The sequence below is a fragment of the Scomber scombrus genome, chromosome 22 (genome assembly GCF_963691925.1).
Source record: "Scomber scombrus chromosome 22, fScoSco1.1, whole genome shotgun sequence".
NCBI lineage: Eukaryota > Metazoa > Chordata > Actinopteri > Scombriformes > Scombridae > Scomber > Scomber scombrus.
This window is the reverse complement of record NC_084991.1, coordinates 23,177,618-23,190,536: the sequence shown is the minus strand read 5'-3', so window position 1 is coordinate 23,190,536 and position 12,919 is coordinate 23,177,618. Positions and strand designations below refer to the sequence as shown.

At 35.1% G+C, this 12,919-nt stretch overlaps 2 protein-coding genes and 2 non-coding genes across 4 annotated transcripts in view; 1 reads left to right on the top strand and 3 right to left on the bottom strand.

The window, feature by feature from the left end:
- Nucleotides 1-536: 536 nt before the first annotated feature.
- rpl18a (ribosomal protein L18a) lies at nt 537-6,306 on the bottom strand. Its single transcript, XM_062443497.1, has 5 exons — nt 6,246-6,306; nt 3,981-4,160; nt 3,181-3,310; nt 1,409-1,518; nt 537-698 (listed from the first exon to the last, which is right to left on the bottom strand). Exons 1-5 carry the CDS (start codon nt 6,261-6,263, stop codon nt 606-608), a joined length of 531 nt encoding a protein of 176 aa, XP_062299481.1. The 5' UTR covers nt 6,264-6,306; the 3' UTR covers nt 537-605.
- LOC134004838 (small nucleolar RNA SNORA68) lies at nt 2,521-2,656 on the bottom strand. The gene has a single exon (XR_009927858.1). It is a non-coding gene; the product is annotated as a small nucleolar RNA SNORA68 (small nucleolar RNA).
- LOC134004837 (small nucleolar RNA SNORA68) lies at nt 4,760-4,894 on the bottom strand. The gene has a single exon (XR_009927857.1). It is a non-coding gene; the product is annotated as a small nucleolar RNA SNORA68 (small nucleolar RNA).
- Nucleotides 6,307-9,175: 2,869 nt separating the features above from the next.
- The window catches only part of xpot (exportin, tRNA (nuclear export receptor for tRNAs)), a 23,878-nt gene continuing 20,134 nt past the window's right edge, over nt 9,176-12,919 (top strand). The window contains exon 1 of the mRNA XM_062443640.1: nt 9,176-9,295. The gene's annotated coding sequence lies outside the window, so the exon portion shown is untranslated. The remainder of the gene's footprint in view (nt 9,296-12,919) is intronic.

The window sequence follows — 12,919 nt, the reverse complement described above, 5'->3', positions numbered from 1 at the left end:
ATATTTATCTTCAAATCCCTCTTCAAACTTTCATACTCACTTTAATTTGTCATCCGCAGTTTTCTGATTTTATTTGTTTTTATTGTACTTACATGTGTCCCTTTTGCTCTTTTAATTGTTTTTATGTGTATTGTAAGGTGACATCGAGTGCCCTGAAAGGCACCTTAAAATAAAATAGATCATTATTATCTCCAGTTTATTAGTTTGTCTGATTTTAATGTGAATTAGTTCCCACACGTGTCCTGTTTTACTTGTTTCTTCAGTTTTATTAATATTTCAAGTTGTATTTTTATATATGTGACTATAAATCCTCACATGTATTGATATATATAATACAAAAATCTGATGTGATGTATAATTTGGATTAATATGACATTTTATTTTCTGTAGTGTTTGTTTGTTTATGATGTTTCTTTCTTGCAGGTTTTCATTTTCTTTGTTGTAATGCATTTTTGTATAAATGTTATATCCTAATAAAATAAACTATAGTATTATTAATAACAGTTTCAAATCAACAGAAAGACGACACACAGCTCTTCTTCTTCTGTTCTCATAGTCTTCTTTATTTTTTCCCGCACAATATGAAAAAAACAAACAGAACTGGTTTAGAAGAAGGTGTTTGGCCTCTTGGTGGTGAAGCGGGGTTTGTGCTGGCGGCGCAGGACTCTGTGAGGCAGAGGGAACTTGATCTTCGAATCCTGCAGAAGAATAAAAAATAACACTCAGATTAATAAGAAGTTAAAATTAAAGAACAGATGATAAAATCCACAATCAGAGGTTTAAAAACTGAGTATAAACACACATTTTTAAAACCTCTTTAAAAAGGAAATAAAACAATTACTGAGACATAATAATGTAAAAGCTGTTATTTCAGAATATAACGATTAAAATAACACAAACTCAACAAATATAATTACTCGCAGATAAATCATTATTATCGTCTTAGATTGTGAATATCGTAATATGTCATAAGTGTTGTTCTTTTAAAAGCTGCATTACAGTAAAATGATGTAATGTTATGAACTTTATATCACTGATCATCATCAAAAATCTCTTTGCATTTATATTTTGTGAAAGCATCGACAGACATTTCTACAATTTTCTAAAAAATATTGTGATATGATTCTGTGCATGTCGCCCAGCCCTAATTTTAACACATTTTTAAACTTATCAAAACTAAATTAAGACATTTTTAAGGATATAATAAATGATTAAAATGGTAAATGTCGCCAGTTTCATAACCGCCAGATGAGAAGGAGAGAAGCTGCAGATCTGGAAGAGGAATCTGGCTTTTAGTCTGCCGGGTTTTTAAACTGGAGCTGACTAATGAGGAGGCAGTCCAGAGAGAGACCCGCCGTCGCCGTGGCAACAACAACAACATCATCATCGTGGTGGTGGTCACACTCACGTGGAACTGCTTGATCGCCGGTCTGCGACACTTGTTGGCAGCGATGACTTGAACCTTCATGATCTGGATGGAGTGAGCACGAGCGCGATGGCGAGCTCCCATATCACGATCTGAGAGGAAGGAAGAGAATAAAGTTTAGGTTTTATATCGGGGGGGGGGGGGGGGGGGGGGGGGGGTTAATACAAGGTCAGGGGTCGGGTTTCAGTTCAGGCGTCATTTTTTAAATAAAATCGGAGTGTTTTTCCTCATTTTATTTAAGTTTGAATTTTCCTTTAATTCCTTTTTTATCATCTTCTTTAAATACAGTTTATATTTTAATACACTAAATTTGTTTTTCCTCTAATTGTTGTTTTCTTTTAAATAATGTTAATGTACACATGTTTATCATTTTATTTATTGTCGTTTCTATTATTATTACATTGAATTATTTTTTACTTTATTTTTTCTTAACAATTTTATGATTTGTGTACAAGTTTATAATTTTTTTATTTATTATTGCTTATCATTTTACTTATTGATTATTCATTATATTGTTTATATTTTATCATGATTAAATCTATTTTTACCTTTTCCTACACTGAATGGATTTTTACTCAAATTATTTCTATTTATCTTTAAAACAATTTTATGTTTTTTTAAAACTATAATTTCATAATTTGTTATTTTTTGTATTGATTATTAAGTTTAATTATTATAATTATAAAGAGCAAACAGAAACACGTTAATTTAATGGTCTTACAGTTTAAAGAATGACAGTAAAGTTCATTAAATCATTATTTTAATATTAACATTTATTATTTTTATTAGTTTCTATCTGAGCTTCTCAGCTGTGATCGTACATATTGATCAGCTGATCAGTGTTTACCTTCGACTATTGATTACTCAGTTCAACCTAAAGAAACTCCTTTAACTCTCCTCACTTTGTCCTTTAATGAACTATTACTGATTTTAATTTTAGTTTTATAATCCACTTTTTATTTTGAAATATTAATCTTGTTACTATCGAACTTTTAAATATTATAAATATGAACTTATTGTGTAAAATAAAACCTCATAATATAATTAAACAAGCTTGATGTATTCCAGGTGAATAAGTTAATAACAGACTGGATGATTGTTGAACCTTGGATTCACTTTCAGAGGCACAGCAGCAGCAGAGAAAGGCGACAAGGTTCAAATATTTAATGTTTGCAACCAGATAAAAAAAACCACAACACTGAAGATGTGATCTTTGGGTTTGGCTGCATTAAAGGTGAGGAGTCGTTTCATTTAAATCAGGACTACAGACCATAATGTGTTAAACTTAAAATGTGAAAATAAACGTATGAATAACTTCACACATTCTTTTTTTGTGGACCCAGCATCAAATTTCTGCTTTTAATCCATTTAGAGAGAATATATTAGAGGATTATGGCAAAAATGTCTAAGTGGTGTAACCATAAAAACTTTGTACCAAATAATTCAACTTGCTTAAAAACAGTAAATAGTCAATAAAACACCATATCAACTAGTTTGGCATGATCTTACATTATAACTTTATATTAAATAAAGGTAATGGAATACAATTGTTCTAAATATTACATTTACTCTGGTTACCATGGAGACCAGGAACCATTTACATGTTTTAAATGAAGTCATTATTAGTATAAGTCCACTTAAATACACTGTAGGTGATAAAATATGTAATATGTATCATTCTTTTGTGGTTACACCATTTGACATTTTCAGTATGTTCTACCATCTATCTATATTTACAGTGTGTTAGTACTCACAGCACTGGGTGACGGCTCCAGAGGTGGTCAGGTCTCTGTACTCTCTGTACATGTTGTGGGTTCCGCTACGAGAGTCGTAACGCAGCCAGATACCGAAGTTCTTCACCTTCAGTGGCGTCTTCTCGTGGACCTGAAGAACACAGCGGGGGTCAAAGGTCATTTCATTGTTTAAGTTCAGAGGAAACAAAGAGGAATGAACTGAGATTAAACTCATTTATGCTTTAAAAAGGTTTTTATCTTTAAGAGTTTTGGCTCCTGAACTTTTATTCTATATAAAATAAGATTTTTTTAAGCTTTTAAAAACACAGTCTGTTGGAGCTCAGAGAAAGTGAGTAAAATAGTTCATGAGCTCAGAGTTTTGTGTCAAGATTGAACTTTGAAGGTTTAATTATGGCGCCAAAGAAGATGATTATAGTATGTGAAGAATATGAATAATTATTATATCATCATTTTAATGTGTTAATAACTGCTGAACACATTAAAGTGCAGAATATAAGCAGTTTAAACACTTTGAGAGAGAAACAAACATTAAGTGATGAAATGTTCAACCTTTAAAACACTGAACTGTTACCATGGATACGATCAAATAATCAATAGATTGATAATCAGTTAATTGTTTCGTGTCTTTTTCCTGATTCAGCTTCTTAAATGTGAATATTTTCTGCTTTTTTTCATCTTCTGTGACAGAAAACTGAATATTTAACATTTAAAATCAACATTTTTCTCCTTTTTTCTGGATCAAACTACTTTATTGATAATCTGACAGCTGACAGATTCATTAAATTCTCTGTGCCACTCACCAGTCCGCAGTAAACGGTCTCTCCAGACGCCTTCTTCATCTTCCTCAGCTGGGAGACGAAGTACCAGAAACGGGACTTTGCCACGACATGATTCGGGGCAAAGATCCTCATCCGGTAGAGGGGGGGGGCCGGGTTCTTCAACGAGGGCAGGAGACGCCCGATGACTTTGTATTCCCTAAGCTGTGAGACGAGAGAGAGAGAGACGGGTCAGGATCAACGCTACGATCATCATCATCGTGTTTACTGTCTTCTGATTGGTTCACATAGTTTAATTAAAGCCTCTGAAAACGTGAATTTGCCGTTTTTCTTTTAAGAGAAGTTTGAAAATTGTAAGATTTTGGACTCAAAGCAACTTTTACCAGTTTAAACCAGAGGTGTTAAACATGAGGCTCAAGGGCCAGAACCAGCCCGCCGAGGGGTCCAATAAGGTCCACTTTCCTTCTTTCCATCCCGTCTTTTCTTCTGTCCTTCCTCCCTTTCCTTTCCATCTTTTCTTGCCCCCTTTCCCTTCCTTCCATCTTATTTTCCTTCCTCACTTCCATCTTCCTTTCCTTCCATCCTTCTTTCTTCCTTCCTTTCTTCTGTCCTTCCTCCCTTCTCACATCAGATCTAACTGGTCTGTATTTGGGACCTTTAAACCTGAGTTTAACCCTCCTGGTTTAAACATTTAACCTCCTTAATAATTAAAAATAGAAACAAGTCTATTGAGTATTTATTTAGAACTCTCTGATCTTAAACAGGAATTTTTAAGCGTTTGATGGTTAAATAAATGAAGGATGAATTGTTGAACCTTGATTTCACTTTCAGAGACATTAACAGAGTCAGAGAAAGGCGACAAGGCTCAAACTTTCTGTCTGCACACCAGATAAAAATCACACCGCTGCAGTAATGTGATCTTTGGGTTTGGGTGCAAATTCGGTCCGTTTGTGACTGAAGCGACTTTAAAGATATCCTTGATTTTTTATTATGGACGGCGTCCTGTTAAAGAGTTTTAAATGATTTCATTTAATGCATTCAATAAATCCTGCAGAAAGTCACAAGTGTTTATTTATTAAGAAGTTTTAGCTGCTTTTCTAAATTAATTAATTCTCTCTGCAGGTTGACGACTTAATACTTTAAATGTCTTATTATTGTTACTTTGGCTGAAAGCTTAATCTGATCTTTATTATATTAAACAAACTTTACATCTAGTAAAGATGGTTTATTATTATCTTCCTTTTGTGTTGTATATCTGTCTCTGTGTGTGCCAAGCTGCTCCTGAAGGGATTAATACTTATTTATATTATAATGCATCAGGTTTAAATATTAGAGGTGTTCTGCAAAATCTGGTACCTACACTTAAAAAAACTGCTTCATTCATGGCATTAACAGGTGATTTAACACTCGAGGATAGTTTTACATAAGAAGTAACACTTTAGAAAGCCAGAAGAAGTACAGATAATGATTATAAAGCTGCTATCTGTGTTGTATCATATTAGTTTGCTAATCACAGGTGTTCTGCAAAATCTGGTACCCCCACTTAAACTGCTTCAACTGACCATAAGTGACATTAACAGAAGTGATTTAACACTAGAGGATAGTTTAAATAACATGTAACACTTTAAAAAAGCTATAAGTAGTACAGATAACGATTAACAAGCTGCTATCTGTGGTAAAAGTAATTTATATTATATTATATAGAGTTGGTAACCACAAGTGTTCTGCAAAATCTGATACCCTCACCTATAAAAACTGCTTCAACTGACCATGAGCAACCTAAGAGGTGTTTTAACACTAGAGGATCGTTTTTAACAGCATGTAACACTTTAAAAAGCTATAAGTAGTAAAGATAATTATCACTAAAATAGCTATGTTAGTAGTGACGACAACACACGTTAGCAGCTAACATTAGCTTCCATTAGCTGAATACACAGGAGAGTAGCCATGAGGCCCGTTTACCAGATTAATGACCGCTAAATAAACACCTATAAATATGCCGTAATATATTTAGTAGTGTTATATTGTTATAAGTGAGTCTCTGTCTGTTAACATGCGGCTGTGACTCAAACACGTTTCACCAACCGCCGTCCACATGGTACCGAGGACGCCATGTTGTATTCTCTACAATCACCGGGGACGGAATAAAAGCTTAAAATAATTGCTTTAAAGTGGACTATTTCACCACGGTCAAGCATAAAACAGACACCGGTAACGTTATATAGTGGATTGAGCTCTCTCCGGTCGAGTATTTCCACTTTCTGACGGTAAATTAAGGATTTTACGTACTGTGCCGGACGCCTTCATGGTGCCTCTCGCTCACTGCCACAGTAAAAGAGGGAGCTTAGGGGCCGCGCATGCGCAGAAGAAATGGACGGAGCAGCCGCGCGAGGGCGGAGCAACGGCCGCCTCACGAGGCCTCTGACCCGGCTGAAGTTAGTGTCAAACCCGCTGTGGTAGCAACGGCTCATCCAGCAGTTAGCAACGCTCATTCAGTTACATATCTGATGAATAATGTAAACATTCAAAAGATCGATCGATCGATAGATAATAATTGGTAATTCTGACTTTTCTCCCAAAAAAATACAAAAAATGTAGGACTTTTCTCAAAAATGATAAAAAATAATTTATTTTTTTTAAAGGTTTTGGAGGATTTTTTTTTTGGACAAAAAATCCTCCCTAAAAAAATGTTTTCTTTTAGGGTTTATAAAAAAGGCAGAATTCTGACTTTTCTCCCAAAAAAATAAAAAAAATGTAGGACTTTTCTCAAAAATGAAAAAGAATAATTTTATTTTTTTTAAAGGTTTTGGAGAAAAGTCAACCCTAAACCTAAAAAAAAAAATGTAGGGACTATTTTTTTAAAGTAAGAATTCTGAGAAAAAAAATTTAGGTTTTGGATTTTTTTTTTCATTTTTGAGAAAAACAGACAGACAGACAGACAGACAGACAGACAGACAGACAGACAGACAGACAGACAGACAGACAGACAGACAGACAGACAGACAGACTCTTTATGGAGCAAAGATAAAAGGACACGGGAAGTTTTTGTGTGAGTTGGTTTTTGTTCCTGAGTACTCTCAGAAAGTGCAATCTCTGCTGGGCCTTCTTGATGATAGCAGTGGTGTTGATGCTCCAGGTCAGGTCTTCCTTTATATAAACACCCAGAAACTGGAAGTCTGTGACCCACACAGTCCCCGCCAATGAACAGGGGCGGAGTGTCTGTTTTATTTCTTCTGTAGTCTATGACCAGCTCCTTAGTCTTGGTACTGGTCAGTGCCATGTTGTTTTCTGTGCACCACACTGACTACTGCTCCACCTCGTCCTGGTATGCAGTGCACTTTCTCTGGCACTTTTTTCTATCTATCTATCTATCTATCTATCTATCTATCTATCTATCTATCTATCTATCTATCTATCTATCTATCTATCTATCTATCTATCTATCTATCTATGTAGCTATCTATCTATCTATCTATCTATCTATCTATCTATCTATCTATCTATCTATCTAAGATGTAACGTTGGACTGTGGAGAACTTTAATATTGACATTGAGCCTCACTAGATGTCAGGAAACAACGGCGGCCTGAGCTGAGCGGGGGTTTAAGCCACGCTCCCGCTCTGTGTGTGTTGTTATTTAAGCTTCTCTGTTTGTTTTGGATGCCCAACCGACCACGTGTGCATGTGAGTGAGCCTCCATGACTGTTTCCAAAATGGAGGCCCCGTGACAGAGTTTCTCAAATAAATAAAAAACCCAACAAAACAGTACATTACAATATGTTTATGAGTGTATTTGAGGCAGAAACCTGTAGGGAGTGTATTTCTCAGTGGGTAAGCATATTGGTCTCTGGCATGACTGTACAGGCACATAAGACACAAAAACAAGACACAAAAAGTAGAGAAAAAAAACAAACAAACAAACTATAAGTTAAAACACAGGCTTCACATCACCATCCCATAACAGACAAGTAGCATCAGTCCATAAAGTTTGACAGTTTGACTTGAGGTTTGTTAGTTGCCAATAAAAATATTCTCATGACACTTTACACATAGAGCAGGTCTAGACTGTATATTCTTTAAATTAATTCACAGAAACCCAACATTCCCACATGAGCAGCACTTGGCGACAGCGGCAAGGAAAAAAAACCCTTGTAATGGGAATAAACCTCAGGTAGAACTGGGCAGCCGTCTACCTTTACCGATTGGGATTGAGAGAGAGAGAGGGAGAGAAAGGAGAAATAAAAAGGAGAGAGAGGCACAGTGACAAACAATCAATATTGACAGCAATAGGAGTGGAGGCAGATATTAGTGCTATAGTGCGACATCTAGTGGCTGAATAGTGTATTGCAATTTTAAGGGATATTTTAAATGTATTTTCTGAGATTTTACGGAGAAAATAATTAACTATAACTTGACTGATAGACTATACAACATGTGAAGATGGTTTCCTGGTAGGCTTTTTATTATTTTATGGTTAGAAACCACTAGTTTAGGACACTCAAAAATAAGTGAACCTATCCTTTAACTACCAATCTGAACCCAACTTCAGCTTCGTCACAGTACTCAAATGTATAGCGTACAAATAACGAATTTATGTCGCTTTTAATAGAGTTTCACGCTATCCACTATGAATAAAACAACGTATAACAAATATAATAATACATAAATTAACTTTTATTGTTAATATTAAGTACTTTTCAGTGAATTGCTTCCTCCGGGGCTGACCCGGATGAGTTATTATTTTTCCTAGGATGGCAACGGTCATGACCCACCCTACTACCTGTGATTGGGATTACAGTGTCAGAGCATGATGGGTTATGGCGTCACCATCCTAGGTTTAATAAAATACCGCGATCCCGATGATTTATTATTTTACCTAGGATGGTCACGTCATGGTTTACACTTTACAGTGTTAGAGCATTGCGGGTTATGACGTCACCGTCCTAGGTTATACAAGAAAACAACTATACTAAAAAACTATACTTAGCATCCGGGTCGACAGAGTTGTTGTTTTTTTACCTAGGATGGCGACGCCATGACCCACCCTATGGGTACCATCCTGGGTAAAAGAAAAAACAACTACGTCGACCCGGATGAGATATTATTTTTCCTAGGAAGGCGACGTCATGGTTTACAGCGTTAGAGCATGGCGTGTTGTGGCGTCACCATCCTATGTTAAAAAAAACCCAACTATGTCGACCCGGATGCTAACTGGGTGGACACGCCGCTGTCGTGTAACCGACATGCAACCGATTTCTGGAGACTTCGCAGGAGCTCCGTGATTATTTAACGACAGAGAGAGTGAGCGAGAACAACCGATTAATTGATGCTTTAACTAAGGTGAGCTGTCCGGAAAGTGTCACTTATTTTAATCCACGTTAAAAATATAAAAATATAAAAATAAAATCATCGCTGTTAGATTTTCCACAGTGATGATGTGATTCAGGAGTAACCGAGTCGAGCTAAACAAGGATTAAAATAAAAATAAAAAGAGTAATTAAACCGTGTTTTAGTTTTATTTGACTGTCCACACCGCTGTTAATAAAACAATCCCCGGTTTTTATATTTTATAACGTTTACCGGGGGGTCGGGATGAGCAAGCGAGGCGAGCTCCGGTGCTAACGTCGGTGCTAAGAGCTAATAGCCGAAGTTAGCCCGAAGTTAGCCGAAGTTAGCCGCAGTTAGCTTAGCCGAAGCGAGCCGCAGTTAGCTGAAGTTAGCCGGGGTGAAGTTGTAGCATCCCCCGGCTCAGCAGCTCCCATCTTCGGTCACCAAACAGCCCGTTTACCGGAGACACACAAACTCACTAAAATGTCCCGTTTATGTGTTATTTAAACAAAGAAGTGTTTAATTATCAAAGCAACATCATTGCTTTAAGTGTTGAGTCTGTGTTGCATCATGTGAGCTGACAGGTAGTGCTGTTCATCCTCTTTAAATACACTAAGTACTGCACTGTAATACTACTTTAAGGTACTTTTACTCATCAGGTCATTAAATTAAAACAGGTGTGATGAAATTACTGTATCATGTGGGCCTTACATGTGTTTTGATGCCACTTTTGTCATTTTGGTTAAGAATAATCATTTGTATTATATTTTGGTCCACACAAGAATGATTTCATGTTTGAAATATTTTTTATTTTTTACTTTTTTAACATGTATATATAATCTGTGTGGTCCACAAAATATATATTCCTGACAGTCACAGATGATAAGAACCAAAGGAAATGAATGTGTGTTATTTTTTTAAGCTTGGGGTAGTAATACAAAAACTAGAGTTTCGTAAAAAGTTAAACATTTAAATGGCATGATATCTATAACATGTTTTTTGAGGAATAGCTGGAATATGAAATGATAATAACTTTTCATTACAAAGATATTGCAAGAAAACAGGAGTATCATGTGGGCCTTACCTAATTATTTGTTATAATTGTTTTCTGATTTAAGCAAACATCTCATTTCATAATGATATAAGGTGTTGGTGTAATGTATGTGGATTCATAAGTAAATAAGGTAAAGTGATTTATCCTTCATGAAGCTTTCAGAGAGCAGAGAGAGTTTATTTTTGTTTTTTGAGAAATAACTATAGAAACATCTCTATATTATGGTCCAATGTTACATAAAACAGGTGAACAAAACTATTTCATATTATATTAAATGTGAAGAATGATGTCTGAGTTGTTAACAGCTCCACCAAATAGTGATTTTTCCCTCTAAACTTCTCACATGGTTTCATTTCAATAAATGTTCAAATGATCCAATATTTTAGCAAAAATCAAAGATTAGAGAAAAAGTCCAAAAACTGAAAACACATTTGTGTATCAGAACTTAGTTTTTTCTTCTTTCCTCTCCCATTAATCATCTCACCACCCCTCACATTTATCTGCTGACCCTTTGGAGGGGCCCCACCCCTAGGTTGGGAACCACTGGACTAAACTAGCTAACTGTATATAAAGTAGTGTAAACTAGCTCCACCTCCAGCAGCTACAACAGTAACATGCTGCTCTAACACTGATGCTTCACTATTAATAATCTAATGATGTCATAATAATAATATATCAGTCAGAGGACCAAACCACTACTTTACTGTAATACTGCATACTACATCACTATAATACTGCAGTACTTTACTGTAATACTGCATACTACATCACTATAATACTGCAGTACTTTACTGTAATACTGCATATTACATCACTCATAATACTGCAGTACTTTTACTGTAATACTGCATACTACATCACTATAATACTGCAGTACTTTTACTGTAATACTGCATACTACATCACTATAATACTGCAGTACTTTACTGTAATACTGCATACTACATCACTATAATACTGCAGTACTTTACTGTAATACTGCATACTACATCACTCATAATACTGCAGTACTTTACTGTAATACTGCATACTACATCACTATAATACTGCAGTACTTTTACTGTAATACTGCATACTACATCACTCATAATACTGCAGTACTTTACTGTAATACTGCATACTACATCACTATAATACTGCAGTACTTTTACTGTAATACTGCATACTACATCTCTCATAATACTGCAGTACTTTTACTGTAATACTGCATACTACATCACTATAATACTGCAGTACTTTTACTGTAATACTGCATACTACATCACTCATAATACTGCAGTACTTTTACTGTAATACTGCATACTACATCACTATAATACTGCAATACTTTTACTGTAATACTGCATACTACATCACTATAATACTGCAGTACTTTACTGTAATACTGCATACTACATCACTATAATACTGCAGTACTTTTACTGTAATACTGCATACTACATCACTATAATACTGCAGTACTTTTACTGTAATACTGCATACTACATCACTATAATACTGCAGTACTTTTACTGTAATACTGCATACTACATCACTCATAATACTGCAGTACTTTTACTGTAATACTGCATACAACATCATCATAATACTGCAGTACTTTTACTGTAATACTGCATACTACATCACTCATAATACTGCAGTACTTTTACTGTAATACTGCATACTACATCACTCATAATACTGCAGTACTTTTACTGTAATACTGCATACTACATCACTCATAATACTGTAGTACTTTACTGTAATACTGCATACTACATCACTATAATACTGCAGTACTTTTACTGTAATACTGCATACTACATCGCTATAATACTGCAGTACTTTTACTGTAATACTGCATACTACATCACTCATAATACTGCAGTACTTTTACTGTAATACTGCATACTACATCGCTATAATACTGCAGTACTTTTACTGTAATACTGCATACTACATCACTATAATACTGCAGTACTTTTACTGTAATACTGCATACTACATCACTCATAATACTGCAGTACTTTTACTGTAATACTGCATACTACATCACTCATAATACTGCAGTACTTTACTGTAATACTGCATACTACATCACTCATAATACTGCAGTACTTTTACTGTAATACTGCATACTACATCACTATAATACTGCAGTACTTTTACTGTAATACTGCATACTACATCACTCATAATACTGCAGTACTTTTACTGTAATACTGCATACTACATCACTCATAATACTGCAGTACTTTACTGTAATACTGCATACTACATCACTCATAATACTGCAGTACTTTTACTGTAATACTGCATACTACATCACTATAATACTGCAGTACTTTTACTGTAATACTGCATACTACATCACTCATAATACTGCAGTACTTTTACTGTAATACTGCATACTACATCGCTCATAATACTGCAGTACTTTTACTGTAATACTGCATACTGCATCACTATAATACTGCAGTACTTTTACTGTAATACTGCATACTACATCACTCATAATACTGCAGTACTTTACTGTAATACTGCATACTACATCGCTCATAATACTGCAGTACTTTTACTGTAATACTGCATACTACATCACT

Excerpts from the sequence above, each read along its gene's own strand:
- rpl18a (XM_062443497.1), bottom strand. Across the intron at positions 3,311-3,980 it reads AGACCGTTTACTGCGGACTG|GTCCACGAGAAGACGCCACT; the intron begins GTGAGTGGCACA and ends TGTGTTCTTCAG. Across the intron at positions 1,519-3,180 it reads TGGAGCCGTCACCCAGTGCT|ATCGTGATATGGGAGCTCGC; the intron begins GTGAGTACTAAC and ends CCTTCCTCTCAG.